We start from the raw sequence: 19,227 nt of genomic DNA on the forward strand, positions 1-19,227 counted from the left end.
CCAGGATCTTGCAGATTACTGTTACTCCTCATTACCTCCAATCAGAGGCTTGGGATAACTACTCATCTCAAGCAGCTCTCAGAGGAGGCAAAGGCAAACCATACCCCTTATAAATGCCCAAAACCAAATAATGGACAAACTGTTTGCAAATAATGATGCCATGATTTACAAATGTTTGAAAACTCCAAAAAAGGTATATGCCTGTGAGAAATATCAGAGATGAAATCTAACATTTTGTCACCATCTCCAAAAAGGAAATAACTTGGTAAAGCATGAAAAATTGCTGTATGTTTTTTAAAATGTTGCTGTTTTTAAATGTATAAACAGCTTATATTATACTAAGCCATTAAATGTTAGCTTACCATAAAAACACAAGCAATATATTTAACCCTTCAGGGTCTATATTAAAGCCGCTCAATTCCCAGTTTGTCACCTTGCTCATGCGCCGCAAAGGCTGATCAGCGTGCTACTGTGCAACTAACACATAATTACCAATAGCCTGATCTCAGCAGGACACTCACACTAACATACACAACCAGACACTTATGCACACTAACACACCCAGACACTCACGCTAACAAAACCAGACACTCAACACTAATACAAATGCACACAAACACACACACTAACATATCTACACTAACACACTCACATTCACACTAACGCACACACACCTGGACACTCACACTAACACACATGCACACAGGCACATACACTAACATACCAACTAGGGCTGAAACAACGAATCGATAAAATCGATAATAATCGATAACGGAAATCGTTGTCGACGATTTCCGTTATCGATTAATCGAGTGATCGATTCGTTGTTGGCTCCTTTTACTTACCTCCGCGAGCGTTCCCTGCTTCCGCTACACGCTCTGCACTGCGTGACGGATGTGACGCGTTCCGGAGGTAAGTATTCTTCATGTCTGTGCGAATCGCTCTGTGCGAGTGGCTCCGTTCGCACAGAGCGATTCGCGGGGGTGGGGGTGGGGTTTCAGGGGATGCAGGCCAGGGTAGGAGACTGAGTGCAGGGCAGAGTGGGGGTGGGGGTGCAGGGCAGGGTGTGAGTGTGGGGGCAGGGCAGGAGACTGGGTGCAGGGCAGAGTGGGGGTGGGGGTGCAGGGCAGAGTGGGAGACTGGGTGCAGGGCAGAGTGGGGGTGTGGATGCAGGGCAGGGTGTGAGTGTGGGTGCAGGGCAGAGTGGGTGCAGGGTGTGAGTGTGGGGGCAGGGTGTGAGTGTGGGGGCAGGGCTGGGTGCAGGGCAGAGTTGGAGACTGGGTGCAGGGGCACAGTGCAAAGTGCTGGGTGCAAAGTGCCAGGGCTGGGTGCAAAGTGCTGAGTGCAAAGTGCTGGGTGCAAAGTGCCAGGGCTGGGGCAAAGTGCTGAGTGCTGGGTGCAAAGTGCCAGGGCTGGGTGCAAAGTGCCAGGGCTGGGTGCAAAGTGCCGGGTGCAAAGTGCTGGGTGCAAAGTGCCAGGGGTGGGGCAAAGTGCTGAGTGCTGGGTGCAAAGTGCCAGGGCTGGGTGCAAAGTGCCGGGTGCAAAGTGCCGGGTGCAAAGTGCCAGGGGTGGGGCAAAGTGCTGGGTGCAAAGTGCCAGGGCTGGGTGCAAAGTGCTGGGTGCAAAGTGCCAGGGCTGGGTGCAAAGTGCCAGGGCTGGGTGCAAAGTGCCAGGGCTGGGTGCAAAGTTCTGGGTGCAAAGTGCCAGGGCTGGGTGCAAAGTGCTGAGTGCAAAGTGCTGGGTGCAAAGTGCCAGGGCTGGGGCAAAGTGCTGAGTGCTGGGTGCAAAGTGCCAGGGCTGGGTGCAAAGTGCCGGGTGCAAAGTGCCGGGTGCAAAGTGCCAGGGGTGGGGCAAAGTGCTGGGTGCAAAGTGCCAGGGCTGGGTGCAAAGTGCTGGGTGCAAAGTGCAAAGTGCTGGGTGCAAAGTACCAGGGCTGGGGCAAAGTTTCTTGAACAGTAATAGTCCACCTCTTTTCAGAATGTTTGGGGTTATTTTGTTTCATAAATATTGTGTTTGGGTTTTTGTACTTTGAAAATATTGTTTTTTTATTACATCATAACAAAATAAGAATGTTAATGTAAATTTTAAGTTGTTTTTTAACATCCAGTTCATTAAATTATTTTAAATAAACTAAAAATTTGCATATTGGTTTTTTTATCCGATTAATCGATTAATCGAAAAAATAATCGGCCAACTAATCGATTATTAAAATAATCGTTAGTTGCAGCCCTAATACCAACATAAGGAGACACATGCTAACATACCCAGACATACTAGGATACTCAGACACTCGTGCTAACACGCCATGCCTATACTAAGGAACCAAAGAGGGAGGGGCTGGCACCCAAGTGGGAGGCTCCCACTCACAAACATACTATTTAAGCCCTCCTCTCTCCACTCTCATTGCTTGAATGTTCTACAAGCTACAGAGTAATCTCCCTGAGTGCTCTCCTGCTTATCCCTTCTGCTTTGCATTTCGTATTGGATTCCCCGGCTTTTGACTCTCGGCTCGACGCTTAGTTTCTCCTGCACGTCTATTGTCATGACCTCAGCTTGTCCACTACTCTCCATTTGTCTCCTGCCTGTCTCGACCCTTTTGTGACTTTTTTGATTACGAGATCTGCCTTATCCCTTGCTGTACCCTCTCGTTGGTGAATACCATCTCCCCGCCCAGTGCTCCCAACTTGAACCCTCACACCAAGACACACACACTAGCACACAAACTCACATATCCAGACACAAACATACCCAAACACACACGGTTTCACACACACTCACCATACTAACATACCCAGACACACACAGTCACACACAACTTACCTTTGTGAACCCTCAGTCTGTCCTTCGCTATTGCCGCGAGATCATGCCACAGCATGACCCCACTAAACCCTGCCTCTTCCCTGAAATTAGGAGAATAATGATGCTTTCCTCTTTCTCAATGTGGGCAAGCTTTTTTGGGTTTTACAAACTCTATTCCCTCCTTTTTCTATCCTCTCTCTCTCTCTCCTTCTAGAGTCTCTTCCTCTTGCTTCAAAACAAATTATATATTGTTTTTTCAACAACTGGATTTATTTGATATAATTGTTAGATGTATAGTCTAGCATTTACTATGAATAATATATTAAAAATGATTGCTTGAACGACACAAGTTTCTGCAAACTATAGGTTATTACAAGATATATATTGCTGTTTGAAAGCCTTATGAATACTATGAATATCCCACAATTATCTGGAAAGCAGGCAATCCATAGTACATCAACATGGGCATTTTGACACGTGGAATTCAATCATTTGGCACAGACAGGCTGCTTCAGGTGCAGAGTTGGCACAGGCAGGCTGTTTCAGGGGCAGAGGTGGCACAGGCAGATTGCTAAAGGAGCAGAGGTCTGGCTTAGTGTGTAGTGATAGGGGTTATGCTGCACAACCGTCAATGTCTGGCTCAGTGTATAGTGATGGGAGTTACGCTGTACCACCATCAATATCTGGCTTAGTATATAGTGATAGGATTTATGCTGTACCATATCTGTTCAGTAAATGTTATTTATTTAAATGTATTTGTTATTTATAAGTTATTTTATTTTTTCAGATTCCTAGTTTTTTCCAATTGACATAGAGCTTACAAATATATGAAATAAATATTCTTGCCAACATACATTTTTTGTGGGGGTTGCCACATACAGGATCCTCCCCAGGTGCAAAATACTCTAGGTACGCCCCTGCATTGGTCTGATCTGCAGCTATCGGAAGTATACTTGTGCCTTAGATGTAGACCAGATCACATTTTATGAACAATTAATGCAGAAAACAAGGTAATTCCAAAGGTTTTGCCTACTTTTTCTTGCCACTGTATATATGTTCTGAATAAACACATGAAAAAAGGAAAAGATATACATTTTCCAAAATATGCCACCATTTTATGCTTGCTTACTACAACTTGTGTACTACAACTTGGAGACTCTCTTTGGAGAAATCTCTTTCAGCCCATCAAACTGATCCCATGCATGGGGGCAGTCGAGACCCAAAATAGCATGACAGAACAAACATTTAGTGTCTTTTCTTCTTCAAGGGCTCTGTCAGTGATGGTATGTCTCAACCAAGAATATGTTAAAAAAGGGTAATTTACAGAGAGATGCATTGAAAAAACTCACATGTAGAAACATTAAAGACACGCTAAGAGAGTTTGAGAATGCTTGTGGTGTGCAGAAAGCAACCCTGAAGTATAAACACGTACACAAAGCATATGACTCCAATAGGGGCAGAGTAAGTGGTCTGTGGGTTCTTATGCAACACATCCTATGTTGCTTTGTTTTCATGTGGCCATGTGTGGAAATATATTTGGAACATAAATAATCATAGCTTAAACATTACTTGCCCACAATCCTTAAAGCAGCCCATGGGGGCTGTATTTATGCATCCCCTGCTTCTAAGCATGCACTGCTTTACCATTCTTTAACTGGTTTATTACTATGTCCCTCTTCCATTTTTAAGAGAAATAACAAAACATCTAATATTCTTCTGTCTCCTCAAGGAAAAGTTAAGTGGTGCTTGAATGGATACACATTGTAGTGGATGACATGGTGAAAATATTGCTGGAAGGTCTGGAAAGCGTTGTCAGAAAGGGTGAATGAATTATAAAAGAAAGAGCTTGCTTAGAGATACGCCACGGTCAGCATTTTGCACCATCAGTCACAACAAAGATGTATTTCCAGACTGATTTAAAAAAAAGAGGGATAAACATTAGCACATGTAACTGGGAAATAATATATTGTAATCTGTGCATTGGAGAGCCCAAAAACTGAGAAACTGTTGTAGATGAGAATGTGTTTTCAATCCTTGAGTTAAGTGATACATAATTGCATGTCATTCTAGCACAACAAACCGGTAATTAATAAGATAGTATGCATGTACAGTATATATAATTATATTAACCTGGCGGCTCCGGCACCTGCTAGACAACCAGAATGCAAGCATAAGCAATAGGGAGAGTGGGTTAGAAGAGGAGTGGTTTGTGGATTTTGTAGGAACCAGACAATCAGTTTCATTAATTTTAGGCAATTATACTCATATTGACACAAAACAGTATTATGATCAGCAATACTGTCAAATCTACCATAGTAAAATCAAGTTACCCCTTCTCCATTATTATTATATGAGCAATGCACATTGTAGTCAGCTACTAGTGTACTAATTTGTAAAGACATACAATATAGGTTACTTTCGTTCCTATCTTCTATCAAAATCTGGGGTCTTAAATTAAAGTTAAACTCTTTTGCTGGGTCAATACAGAAAAATATGTAAAGTTGTAGAAGCTTTTGAGAGCACATATACCGTATTGGCTCGAATATAGGCCGCACTTTTCCCCCCCACTTTAAGTCTTTAAAGTGGGGGTGCGGCCTATATTCGGGGTCTAGCGCCCGACGCCCGGGACATGCAGTTCCGGGCGCCGGGCAGGCAGCAAGGTTAGGATACAGATCCCCCGCAGCGGTGCAGGGTACCCGTATCCTACTCTCTGATACGCTCAGACAGCCTCCCCTGCCAGCACTTTTCACGGGGGGGGTGCCGGCATGGGAGGTTGTCTAAGCGCATCGTGCAGACGTTCACCGGCAGCGTTTTACCTCTGCCCCCAAGACTTACCAAAGCAGACTCCCGGGTGTCTTGCGGGGCCGGCGGGGGACACCTATGCAATACGCGTATACAACTTCCGGTGCCGGCACATCCGCTGAGTCCCGGCACCGGAAGTTGTATACGCGTATTGCATACCCCCGCAAGACACCCGGGAGTCTGCTCTGGTAAATCGGGGGGGGGGGCAGAGTGGCAGCATATCTCAGGGGGGAGGAGGAGGAGGAGGATAGTGGCAGCATATCTCGGGGGGAGGAGGAGGAGGACAGTGGCAGCATATCTGGGGGGGGGCAGTGGCAGCATATCTCGGGGGGGGACAGTGGCAGCATATCTTGGGGGGGACAGAGTGGCAGCATATCTCGGGTGGGGGAGAGTGGCAGCATATCTCGGGGGGGGGGAGACAGAGTGGCAGCATGTCTATTAAAAAAAAAAATTCTTTAAAAAGCACTTTTAGGGTGCGGCCTATACACGGGGGCGGCCTATATCCAAGCCAATACGGTATCTCTTTTTTGTTTTTTAAGAGACCTCTGAGGTCCTAAAAGCATACATAACTTTACACCTTTTTCATTGTTGGCATTTAGAATAAAAAGTATCAACGTGAGCTATAGACTCTCTTTTCTCTTGGGATAATACATATATCCGGTAACTCTTTGGGTGAAGCCTTGCTTCCCCAAGTGGCTGCGTCAGTTTCTTCTTAATTTGTGTTAGTTATTGCATATTTTGTATATTGTCATTTTTTTAAAATGTAATGTAATACTAGAGCTAGCAACATAGGATGAAATAGAATATAATAAAGATGCAGCTACTTCCTATCAGGGCCGTTTTGTGTATTCCCTGTGCAGACAACATGAATGGAGCCTGTTACTAGGCTACAAACTGATGAACAGAAATGTAGTATAAGCTTAGTTGGGAGAGATGAGCAGATGTTAAGATCAAAAGCTTAATCCTGACTTCTGTTTCCTTTCAAGAAAGCATTTTTTCCTTTTAACCCTTAGATTAGTTTGGGTGAGATATGAACAAAAGAGTAAGCAAGTCGTTTTACAAGAAGAGCATTTTGGGTTCAATTAAATGAAATGCCATTAAACCCAACATTCGGTCTTAGAAACATAACCAATACAAACAGTTGCTCATTCCAAAAAGGCATGTCCATTAAGAAACAAGAGCAGAAAAAAAGAGGAGGTATGGATGGAGACTTGTGCATATGTACTGACACTGCATACATTTTTTCACACGTATTGTTTGTGAAAAGCAAGATTTTGAAACTAGGACAACATCAGAGAGGCCATGGTAGAGTATTTTAGCTGTGTACAGCTATGAATCATGGCAGCTCACCAGACACCCGCAATCACCCATCTCCACCATGCACCAGAGCCCTATGGGCAGGGGTAAAGCTATAACTGAGATGCTTGCAGGTCAGATGACTGATTTTCCCTTTGGCCCATTGAGCAGTGGCATACCAGAGAACCTTATCTGCCCCTAAACATGTGACAGCTACTGCCCAACGATGAGCTGCTGTCCTCAAATTGCACTGCATGCCGGAAAAAAATCGTAAAAATCACATTAGTGCAAGTTACCAAGTTGTTTCTTTTGTCTGCTTATGCAGTAACAGTAATGTGGTATGCATTGCAATGCCATGATTGGTCACATGATGTATACTTGACAATTCCTGTCTCACTGAGATGTGGCACCACACCGGATTCTCTTGAAGAGTTTCTCAAGTTTTCGAGATGGGCCATTAATGTAATTTGCCCCACTTATTTGGAAAATGAGCAATGATGATGAAAAAGACTTAGTTTCCCTTTTCATTTAAAATGTTCTTTTGTTAGAAATATGGCTAGAATTTTTGTGACTGTGAAATATTGATGCCTATTTATGTAACTAACTAAAGTAGGAGAAATAAAGGAAAATCATGCATTTTACTTACACAATTTAATTTATAAACATATTTAATTGGTTTATCTACTGTATACCTTATTATAAAATGTTGGCGCTGTAGAACAGTTCCACGCTCATATCTACCAAACATTCTGATCCTCTACAAAAAAGGGACATCTTTGCCCAGAACCTTAGAGTTAAGCGTTGCTTCTCTGGTTCTCAGGGTCATGGAAGTAAATCTCTGGGTCGGATGCCCACTCCCCGCCCTATTCCCCTCCCACTCCTATACAAAATTAATGTGGTTAGCCCCACCCACCCCATACAAAGCCACTCCCCTTAAAGGTGGAGGGCTCTAGGAATCTGCAATTTTCCAGGTATGCTTATAAAGAGAGACACTTGAAAAGTGATATGTGGCATCATGGTGATATATGCAGTTGAAACCTACATTAAAATCAGACACCACTAAAGGAAACCTTTCTATATAAGGGAAATGTATTTTTCCTCCATTTATCGAAATTTGAATGTAAACCCAGATTAGAAAGAAAGAAACATGAAAAGAAAGAAATTAAATGGTTTTGTTATATTTATTGAACACCATATATTAAAAAACTTGAATAAATAAAATTATTAAAAAAAAGAAAACCTTTCTATATACTTTATTTACGATTGATCCACATTAAAAAAAATAATGTTCCTGAATTTAATTACTTTGATGCTATTACAGATCAGTAATTTTTGACCCCTAGATAAAAAGTAAAACAAAGTTTAATAAATAATAACTAATAATAATAACAATAATATATTTTATGATGATAACTCCTGCTGTTATAGCAAACAATAATACATTTGGGAAAGATGCCTAAAATTGAGAAGTGAATCAGACAATGGGCAGGCAGAATTGTTTCTGCACTAGTTTTCTTGGATGATTTATCCATCCACTGAAAAAAGAATTGCACTTTTATTTTACAGCAACACTGTGAGAAAATGAAGGCATTTCAAGGGCATTTAACTGGGCTGGAAGACAGACAACAATAGATATCACAAAACATATTTCATCACATTTTGGACATTTGGTCTGTATCGGCAAAACAACCAGATAGAAGCTTTGTCCAGTGCTCTTTATTTATAAGATGGTATGAGATGGTATATGAACTATTTTGGGCAAGCAACACTTATACTGACTCAGCTATGAACAATAGATGTCCATAAGCCTTGGCATTCAAGGTATTCAAATAAACTGGGTACATGTTCTTCAGGGCAGAATAATAAACAATAATAAACCCTTACAAATAAAATGTGAAAAAACACATATATAAACATACAAAAGAATGCCGCTATCATTAGAATTCTTAGAGTTTGTGGTTATCCATTGAGGAAGAGTAGCTGCTACTCCATGACCTAACCAGAAAAGTATGAAATATATTATGGAATAATGGGACCGAGTGATTACAGTTATGGGGTCTATGCACTAACCAGTGAGTTTGGATAAATTGTATTATCATTGTGCAGCATTACCTACTATAGTTTAGTAAGAGAAAACCAAGAATGAACGACTGTTTCAACCCAGCAACAATTAGTACAGCAAATGATGTACGTCATTGTAATTTCCCTACAATTTTGTATTTAGTGGTTAAACTGTAATGGTACGTAGTGAAATAGATTAATGAGATATGTTTGAACAATAAGACATTGAGAAGATTTCTGTAATAAAGGCAAGGTATGAAGAAGAAATGAAGTAGTACAAATAAGTACCATAGCAAATATATTGTAGGACGTTACGTTTGACGTGAAAAGAAGACATTAATGGACAAAAAAATGCACTTAGGCATCCATCATAAATAGTTCAGATGCAAATAATCATATAACAAACATTTGGTTTCCATAGGAACATTAAAATGGTAAAGAAAAGTATTGATAAACATGAACTTTCATGAAATCAGACATCCTTCACATACACTATGTTTAAACTATCAGGGACACTTGCTATTGCTAATTACAAATGAATTGATTATATATATATATATATATATATACTGTATGTGTGTATCTGTATAAGTTAAACATAGTTATGTGTTGACAGACACACAGAAAGTTGCAGAGAAAAATTGGGGGGGTCACAGGGGAATTTAGGAAGTTTTGAAAATTCATGGATAATGAGAAAGGTTTAAAAGGTTACGTGTGATAATTATACGTTTTAATGAGATTACTATTAATAAAATGACAAACCCGAGACCTATGGATTATGGATCCTTTGCATCTATTTAAATAAATATCGATTGCTACACATAGGAGGGTGTAATGGATAGGAATGGGTTAAAGCAGTGGACATGGAATGGGGGCAGGATAGATAGGTAATTGTATGCAGTAATTAATACAGGTTATGGGATAAGTTGCAGGTACTGATACAAAGACAATTCCAGCTGTCAGGTGCTGGGCAGCTGTGAAATCTCTTTGTACTGCTGACAGAGCAGCCCTCACTGACAGATCCCAGCAGCTCTCATATACAAAGTGCTGCATTTCTCATTATGTTCCCTTTAATCTGCAGGCACACACACAACCGAATGATGCCCTGCTCTAGGCATAACTCATCCACCCCCCTGTCAATCATCCGAGGACACAACCTGTAAGCACCCCTGCTGAGCAGTGAAAGGCAGCGTGTGTAATGCTCTGATCACAATCTGGAAGGACCGATTGTTCAGACTCTGGAAGACAAGGGGCATAAGAGGCTGTCCTTCTCCCCTCCTCCTCCTCCTCTAAATCCCTGGAGTAGCAATTAGTGTGCCCTGTTCCACGGCGTCTCACTCGTGGCGGACTATCCATTGTCTCAGTGGCTCGGGCTGTCCCCATCCCCACTTCTGGTGGTCGTTCTCTGTGGATGAGGGTCGGTGTGTGGATGCTGTGCACTTATTGGGCAGCCCTGTGTTCCTCCTCTCTGCTGGAGCTGCCTGCTCAGGAATGATGCGAGCTTTGGGGAATCCAAGTTGTTTGCTGTCAGTGTAATGCTAGGTGGGAAGCCAGGCATCTTCCGGGAGATCGCAGGAGCCTTTTCTCAATGCAGGCTGGGGGATTATGGACTAAGAGTATCAGCAGCAGCATGGAGTTAATATTGGGGTTACTCTGCGTTTTTGCTTCGATCATACCAGGTAAGGACACATCTCCAGAGGGTTTGATGGAGAATATATGGAACTTACACATACTGCATCCCTTTCTAAAAATAGACCCTTAATAAAGCAGGCTCGGTAAAAAGTGATGGTTATACAATAGGATTCTTCATCAATCCCTATTGAAGTTTAAAAAGATTACGTTTCAACTAGGTCACATTCGTGAGACTGTGTGTGTGTTCCTTCTAATAAAAGCAACTGTTTATTCGCACCGGGTAGTGAAAGCTAAGATGCATGACTGGGGGGTTATCCAGAGCAATGTAACGAATGGAGATGCGTAATAATAACAGATGCATGTGGATCAGATTTGTGTAATCGGTGGCACTCTCTTTCTCCCGGGTCAGTTCCAGGGTTTGGTGTGGACCCCTCCCTGCAGATTGACATCCTGGAGGAGCTCCAACTGGGAGAGGCCACTGTTGGAGTGCAGCAGGTCCAAGGACTCCACAACAGGAGCCGAGCCTACCTCTTCCAAGGTATCTCCACCAGTCCCAAAGTGAACATTGTTTTTACCGTGTCAACTGTCACAGGTCCATGGGCCTCTGTGTCCTTGTATCCTGTGACTGTCCTTTGTCTGTATCCCTATATGCTAATGCCTTATTAATGAACATTAAGCTGTGTCTAGGCAGGGTGGTACTCCTATTTCTTGCAGTGCTTGCTAAGCTTACCTTTAGTTTTATCTCCTTTGCATTTGTACAGCGTTTCGACTCTTACTCTCCTTATCCTTAAACAAAATAAAGGGTTTTAATAAATAGTGTTGTTTTATTGAGAGTTGCAGCCCTTGCTTTTTTCCATTGAGTTGTGGGTGAAAGATAGTCTTCTCCCTGGTGACTGTTAAAAATTATTGATCTGTGCTCCAGTAGATGGGGGAAAACCAGCACAGTGCCATGTGACTTAAAAACATTTCTTCAGCGTCTACTTAATACATAAATGAACCAGTTCAATTTATGGGAAAATAATGGTTCTTAATATTCCAATTAGGCAATATGTGATTCTCCGCTGAGCTGTTGAACAGATCACCCGCTTAAGTGCGAGATCTCCTCCGCTCAGTGTCAGTGCTCTTTTCCCAGTGCTCGCTTTTTTACTGATTGATGGCCCCTTAATTAATGTACGCCAGGACGGAGGCTGCCAGATGGTTGATTTGAGTCTAGGGACAAAATGAATAATAACACGCAGTACCCAGATCAGGAAGATTAATACTGCCGGGGACATGTGACTTCTGCTAAAACCCAAATTGGTTTGGGAAAGTAAGTTGGATGGCTTTATCTCATGTGCGGTAAAGAAGCAGGTTTTACCTCTGCTGTTGGCATGGCACTGCCTTTTTTTCATCTTGCTTAGCTAAATGATGCTGGAAAGGGATTTAATTCACCAGCTGGGTCATGCAGTTCTCTGGAAATGAGAAATAATCATTCTTACGATGTAAATTCTATTTCGAAACAGAAGCAAACGCAGCAATGAATAAATCTAGTCACTTATGTAAACATGAATATGAACCACTTGAGACTGGAATTTTATTCACAATAGACGGAAAATGCATGCTTTGCAAGAACAAAACCTCAGAAGATATGATTTTTTTGTGCTAAACATAAATTAAATATCTGATTTATACCAGTTAGCTTCCGACGTTCAGTCGTCAATGCAGGTTTTTAGAGGCTGCCCCACATGAGCTCTAGTGGGTCAATAGAACCAGCTGTGCTAATGACAGCCTCACCTGTTTTTATGGGAGGATATCCCGAAACCTTTACTTTTGGCATTGGCTGAATAATGGGTTTGGGATAAACTAGCCTAATACACTAAGTGATTACACGTTTCTTGGGAATGTACTGATCATTTTCTGATCTAATTTGTTTTCTACATAAATATCAGTCACTAATTTGTTCTTTACCTATGGGGCATTTTCTTTTTTTCATGGCATAACATCTTTTATAGAGGCAAAAAAGGGCAGGTTAAAAAATGGGTATTTAAACAAAAATGTTCACAATCTGGGATCAAAGCCATAAAAAGAGCCGGAAATGCCATAAAACAGGTGTATTATTATTATTACTATTATCATCTTTTATTTATATATAGCACCAACAATTTACGCAGTGCTTCTTGCAATACACATATTCAAGGGGTATGACGATACCTGGGTATACCTGGACCATACCCAGAGCCTTCCCTTGTGGGACGCGGCCAGGACTGCACACTGACGTCAGCGGGCGGTCCCGTGACATCGGTGGGAGTTCCCCATTTAAAGGAAAAATGGGCAGGGCGTGTCAAGACCCCGCTCCTGCGACCCGGAGGTTTCGAGTCTTGACCCGGAAAACCGGAGAAGCGGTACTTCACCCGGCAAAACCGATACGTTAGGTGGAGAGAGCCCTTCTCGCAAGCTTACAATCTTGAGGGAATGGGGTGACAAACATAAGGCACAGAGAAAGGGTGAGCGGTAGTGTGCATCTGATATATAACAAATTTTCAGCATTTCGGATCGATAAAACCAGATCATATATCACCACAAACAGTAGTGCTGGTAACACATTCACAAAATACTTGTGTTTAATGGTTGGTGATTCTAGTTTATCTTGCCTAATACTAATTTTCTGCTTGTAAGTTATGATCTGGGTGACTGGTAGCCCATGCACAATGGTGGTTTAGCAAATAATATGCACTTTAGGAATTTTTTATTATTTGGAGTTGATGCGGTAAATAAAGCATTTTTATATTTTATATTGTTACACATACCTCTGGTTATACACTTACACATTTATCTCCTTCTCTACAACCATTTCAATCCCTTCTTTTACTGTATGTCATATAAAACAACACACAAGCTTTCAAGAAGTTCTTTCAGGTTTTATGACAACAACCTACCAATGCCTACTTCTGCGTCACATATCAATTAAGCATTCCCAGTTAGAAAAAGTGAATAGAGAAATCTTTTACATGACTAAATAATTATTCCTGAGTAGGCTGTGGGATGTTCAACAGTACTAGGAATTATGTCTCTGCATTTATTTATAAAAGTGTTCATGTGTAGTTAATATTTTAAGTTAAAGTTCAACGTATCCTGCATGTAATGAAAGCATCTCTTAACTATGTCATCATGGGAATGATTAGCCAAGTATTTCTACTTAAGACAGCTTCTATAGTTTAAGGTAACACTGAAATCACTGAAGTCTATAGAATACAGCATGAGTTGCCATTGATATTGTTTTGCCACTATTGATTGTCTGACCATGTTGCCTGCAGCCATATTTATATTAAAAAAACACTGGGGGTGTGCAAAAGCGATCAAGTAATTTGATAATACTGAGAGTATAAAATATTGATGCCCTTTTAGAATATACATTTGTATTTCTCCAATATGTTTTGATGGAACGACACAAGAATAAATTACATTACAAATACAAACCATCTCTGTGATTTGTTGCTTGTCTGTAAGTTTCACGGTCAAGATTAAATTATAACTAGCTGGACGTGTGGATCACTAGCGTATATTATGGATGCTTTCATTGTAGGTTATTTTAAATATTTTTACCACTCATAGCATGCAAATAATAGTTGCTATTAAATAAAACCAGTGTCTAATTTTGCATATGTATCAATGGAATTAATATGTGTGCAGTTTATCCCTGGAAAGGCTCATATTGTCAAAGAAACTTAGTGGATTCTTGCTGTTAATGTATTTTTAATTTTGGATTATTCCAATCATCAAGCGCTCATTTCACTTTTTAACCAGAAGTGTTGCGTGTCACGGGACAGTGTAGGCTCATATATGTGTTCCTAAATTTTCTTTAAATCTACTTGTCTCCAAGACACAATCTGGCGTTTTATATCTCAGATTTATGCGCATTCTCTGACCCTGATTTCTAACCAGACATATATTTCAAATTACAATGGGGATCTACACTAAATGCTGGAAAGTGGGGCCTGGGAGGAGATTTGGGAGGCTATTTCAAAGGCTTTTATGATGCTTTTTAGGAGATATTCAACACCTTAACATTTGCATCATATACATCTACTCCCTTGTGTTGGAAAGGATGACCTTACATGCCATGAAAATAAATTCTACTAAAGGATATAGGGCTATATTGTAGTAGCAATTAAAATCATAGAAATCCTTTTAGAAGATAAATGTAATTTCCTAGTTCATGTCTCACTTCTTCTATAAGCAGGAATTCAAAACCACAGGTCAACACTAGGGAAACACCTAATTTGTTTGTTTGATTTTATCCTCCAATCGGGGGAAAAGCACCATATTTTCCTCAGCTCAGGTTATGGCAAATTGAGGGTGCTTTTGGTGATGTTCTCTCCCCCATTTGGAGGATATGGGAGAGGATGTCACTGCAAGTGCAGCCATTTTGGTGTGAATGAGAATGAGAATGCGTGAGAGTGTGAGTTAAAGGGCACAAGAATTTTGGACAAAAATTCAGAGCTTTTTGCTTTGTTTTTGTCTGATTTGTAAAGGGTCTGGCCCCATTTTTCTGGCTTAGAACGAATCGTTGTATTTACCAAAAATTCAGTACATTTGCAACTCGTGCAAATCCTGTGAACACATGAAGTCAATATACAAAAGCCATTTAAAGGCCTGGTGCCTATATGTAAGATTGCTATTAAGCACTTGAGAAAGCTTTAAGTGCCAAAGTTCCAATGACCCTCAGCCAGAATGATGATTAGATGTTGAGGAAGTTCTAGATCATAAAAACAGGTGAAAAAAGGTTGTCCTAGAATTATGTATTTTGTCCCTTGATTATGTTTCTGTTGTAGATTTTTGGCATTTGACCCCATCTTATGTGTGTCACCAACATGGGCTTCCTACGCAACCTATATGTCTGTACAACTGTACATAAATGTACTAAGGGTGGTTGGGACATTTGTGGAAAAGTATTTTAATACTTTTATTAAATATATATTATATGGCATATCTGTATTCGTGAATCAGGTGACTTAAATCGGTAACTCAAGTATTGCTTAAAAATATAGATTGCTGACACCTAAATATAACTAGAAAAAAGGTCCAGACTCTTGGCGTTAATCATATGCCCTACAGGCAACTTTAATTATATCTGACGTGACAAAATTGGATAGTTTTATGGCGGTTGCCAGGGTAAGTTCTAATTGGGTGCCTTCCTACAAATCATTTGTATATGTATCTGAAAATAATGGTAATAGGCATGTATGGATTCTCTTTCTATGAAACCCAGCAGATCAATGATCTAGAATTTATTGCATTGCCTCTTCAAAGGCACTATAGTAGTTAGAACATTAATTGTACACTATGCAATGCAAATAAACCTTTGCGACTCTGACATTTTTTTTTTCTAAAGATATAATCACATAAAAACATCACAAACTTTTAAGGCTTATTCAGTTTTTATGACAACAACCTACTTGTGCCTGCTTTTATGTCACTAGAAAGCATTTTCTGAAAAAACATGAATGAGGCAACATTTTCTGTGATTATTTCTGAGAAAGATCTGGACATCTAACAGTATTAGGAATGATGATTCTAATACTGAATTTAGTTTAAAAATGTTAAATTCACCTGGGGAGGTGGAACAGCATCTGTAACTTAAATACCAGAACAGTGTTCTGGGAAAGAAAAAAATGAAAAACCTCAGTCAGTTGAGACCCTGTGAATGATATTTAAGGGGACCAGAAGGGACCACAGATAAAGCTAGGCGTCCCATCATGCAACGCAAGTTTTTGTTCCCACAAACCTGCATTAACATTGTGCCAAGGTATAACCAAGTAACCATCAGACAAGACCGCTTAAAAATAAATGTTTGTCACTGGGGCTGCCCTTAGGCAGAGGCAAGTGGGTCTTCTTCGCTTGGCCCCCACAATACCTGTCCATTATCCCTTATGCTTGTGGTTTCTCCAGCTCTTGGAATAAAGCTCTGAGATGTCATATCCTAGTGCGCTCCTTTCTCAGATCTCACAACTATGAGTGCCGAGGGGCCTGCAAATTATATTTGCCCTAGGCCTCGCAAATCCTGAGAATAGTCGTAGAATCAGAGGCACTTCTTCTTCCCTCATGCTTCTGCTATGATACACAAAGGCAAAAGGCAGCCATTTAAGAGACACAAACAAATCCATTCATACCTAATGTCTGTACACACAGATTCATGCTCCTACAGAGTAAAGAGCTTCTTGTTGATCCTGTCACATGACAGGAAGTGTGAAGCTCCCCTTGCCATCACTGTTATCACTCCAGCATTGTGCTCCTGCTATGCAGTGCTTGTAGATCGATAAATGTCACAGCAGCAGGTGGAGACATTTGCCACGGGGGGAAGAGAAAATGCCCCTTTTGCCCCACGGGTTATCGCCCCTGTTTTATACACCCCCCCCCAAAAAAATGCACATTTCCTGATACCTTCTATTTTCGGGTATTTGCCAGACTTTAAAATTCTAGGTCATCAAACTAACTTTAATATTAGACAAAGATAATCCAAGTAAACACAAAATACAAATTTTAAATGATGATTCCATCCTACCAGTTATGACCACTAATGATCATGCCATCACATTAACCCCTTGGATACCTGTCAGGCTAAAGCCCACGATTGTGACTAATGCAGCAACACCACCCCAAAAACTCAAGCACAAAAGGGGAGGGAGGGTGGGACAAACAACACCAGGTAAGGTTAAACTAAATGGCTCCTTACCCCTGTGACCACCCACCTTAAATATCCCCCTACCAAAACCCCTCCCCTAAATTCCACAATTCCTGCCTTAGCCTAGTCCTGCTCAGCACTCTTTCAGGGCCCACTCTAGTCCAGTCTGGCTTCAATATTTAATTTATTTATGAGAAGTATAGATTAATCTGCTAAATGTAATTTAATATTTGTTTAGAATGTATGATTGGCGTCTGCAAACGAATTCATCTGGATGAAGGCTCACCAAGAACATTTCATGGGAAAAGAAAAGTTTATTTGCAGCAATCTCTGCATAGCATATGGCATGGATAGAAATGTGAAGGACAGAATGTCCTGCCACATACAGCACTTAATCGATCGAGAAACTTGACATCCCTCCAAGAAATGAATTGTAGTAAAATGGATACGAGTAAAATGATAAGAGAAGCTCTGATCAAGAGAAATAACTTTTCTTGCAAGGCGTGTGTTTCTTTAGTATTTCCTGATATGTATTATTTGGCACCATGTTATATTAGATGTCAACAGTGACACAATTTGAAGTACAAAATGTTGAAGTTACAGGATATAAAATGAGACCTGCCTTAAGTCTCTTTTTGGGTCCATCAATTAAAAGTAGGGCTGGGATGTGCTTATAATTCTCAGTTGATAATTCAAGAATACGCTATGCATTCACAAATATCTACTTAATGACGTTAATGACAACACAATGAAATCAAAATAACTAGGCTTTTAGAAGAGAAGATGCTATATGTTCCTGCTTTAATCAGGATGTGTTCATGGAGGTTGTTGCTCTAGTGTTATTCAAGGATGTCTTTCTTTATAACATCAAATTCACTGACACAGACACCTTGATATATTGATTAATTTGTTTTTATATAATATACTGTTTACTTTTCTGTATATGTGGCTATACATTCACATTATTGGTATTTGGATTATGTCACATACTGATAATAAGTATATGATAATAAGGCTAGGTCTAGCTTAAAGGTCAGAGCGTTCCAGGGTCTGTGCCTTCAGTATTCGCGCTCTTTTTTTCGCCAAAGGATAGGCAGAGATTGACAATCCCTCCATGTCACTACGTTGAGAAGAAATCGTTTCCTGGCACCTAGGGTTTTTCAGGGGAGGACTGGGTCGCCTGCATAAAAGTACATGCTGCTGACTGGTTAGAATGACAGTACACATACTTTTGAGTAACAGAGGCCCTCCCTGATTCAGGGGGTGGCCCTCTCAAATTGCAAAAGGTCCCCTTACCCAGAACCCCCAGCACGCCCTGGCATAGTGCTGGCCCATACTACCCCCAGTCCCAGCTCACTGACTGAGTCTGAGTGCAGGGTGATGACATCATTTCCTGGTGCTCAGACGCAAGGAGCATGTGAGGACAGCAAGGGAGCAGAAGGGCTATCCTTAGCCAAAAAGGTAAAGGTAAAAAAAGTGTGTGTGTAAGTGTTGGTAAATTTGTTACTGTGTATGTGTGTAAGTAAGTATGTTACTGGGTGGTAAAGTGTGTGTAAATATGTTAGAATGTCAGTGTGTGTTAATATGCGTGTTTAAGTATGTTAGTGTGTGTGGAAATATGTTAGTGTGTTTGTCTCTGCGTATAATTGTTACTGTGTGTAAGAATGTAAATATGTGTGTGTCTAGTGTAAAAAAAAAAAGGCTCCTTCCTTAATCGTCTGGCTCCTAAACGCAGGCGGTATCTAGAGTACCTGAAAGACCACCAATAAAAAAACTATTATGCTAAACAAGTAGCTGCTCTATATAGTTTTTATTGATATATGTATAATGGGCTGGAGACACTGAGACCTATCGAGTGCCAGCATTATGGAGTTAGTTGTTGCTGCTGTTATTATTATTATTATATTTTATATTTATGATACCAACACATTACACAGTGCTTTGTAAGGGTATGACAAAACTAGGATTGACAAACT

The 19,227-nt window shown here is 40.7% G+C and overlaps 1 protein-coding gene across 1 annotated transcript in view; it reads left to right on the forward strand.

The window, feature by feature from the left end:
* LOC149302761 (protein kinase C-binding protein NELL2) overlaps window positions 1-19,227 on the forward strand; it is a 150,340-nt gene that overhangs the window by 47,398 nt on the left and 83,715 nt on the right. The window contains exon 2 of the mRNA XM_089481970.1: window positions 11,000-11,128. Within this exon, the coding sequence (XP_089338096.1) occupies window positions 11,000-11,128 (129 nt within the window). The remainder of the gene's footprint in view (window positions 1-10,999; window positions 11,129-19,227) is intronic.

The sequence above is a fragment of the Sceloporus occidentalis genome, unplaced genomic scaffold (genome assembly GCF_023333645.1).
Source record: "Sceloporus occidentalis isolate IW3139 unplaced genomic scaffold, rSceOcc1.0.p SCAF_17, whole genome shotgun sequence".
In the NCBI taxonomy this organism is placed as follows: Eukaryota; Metazoa; Chordata; class Lepidosauria; order Squamata; family Phrynosomatidae; genus Sceloporus; species Sceloporus occidentalis.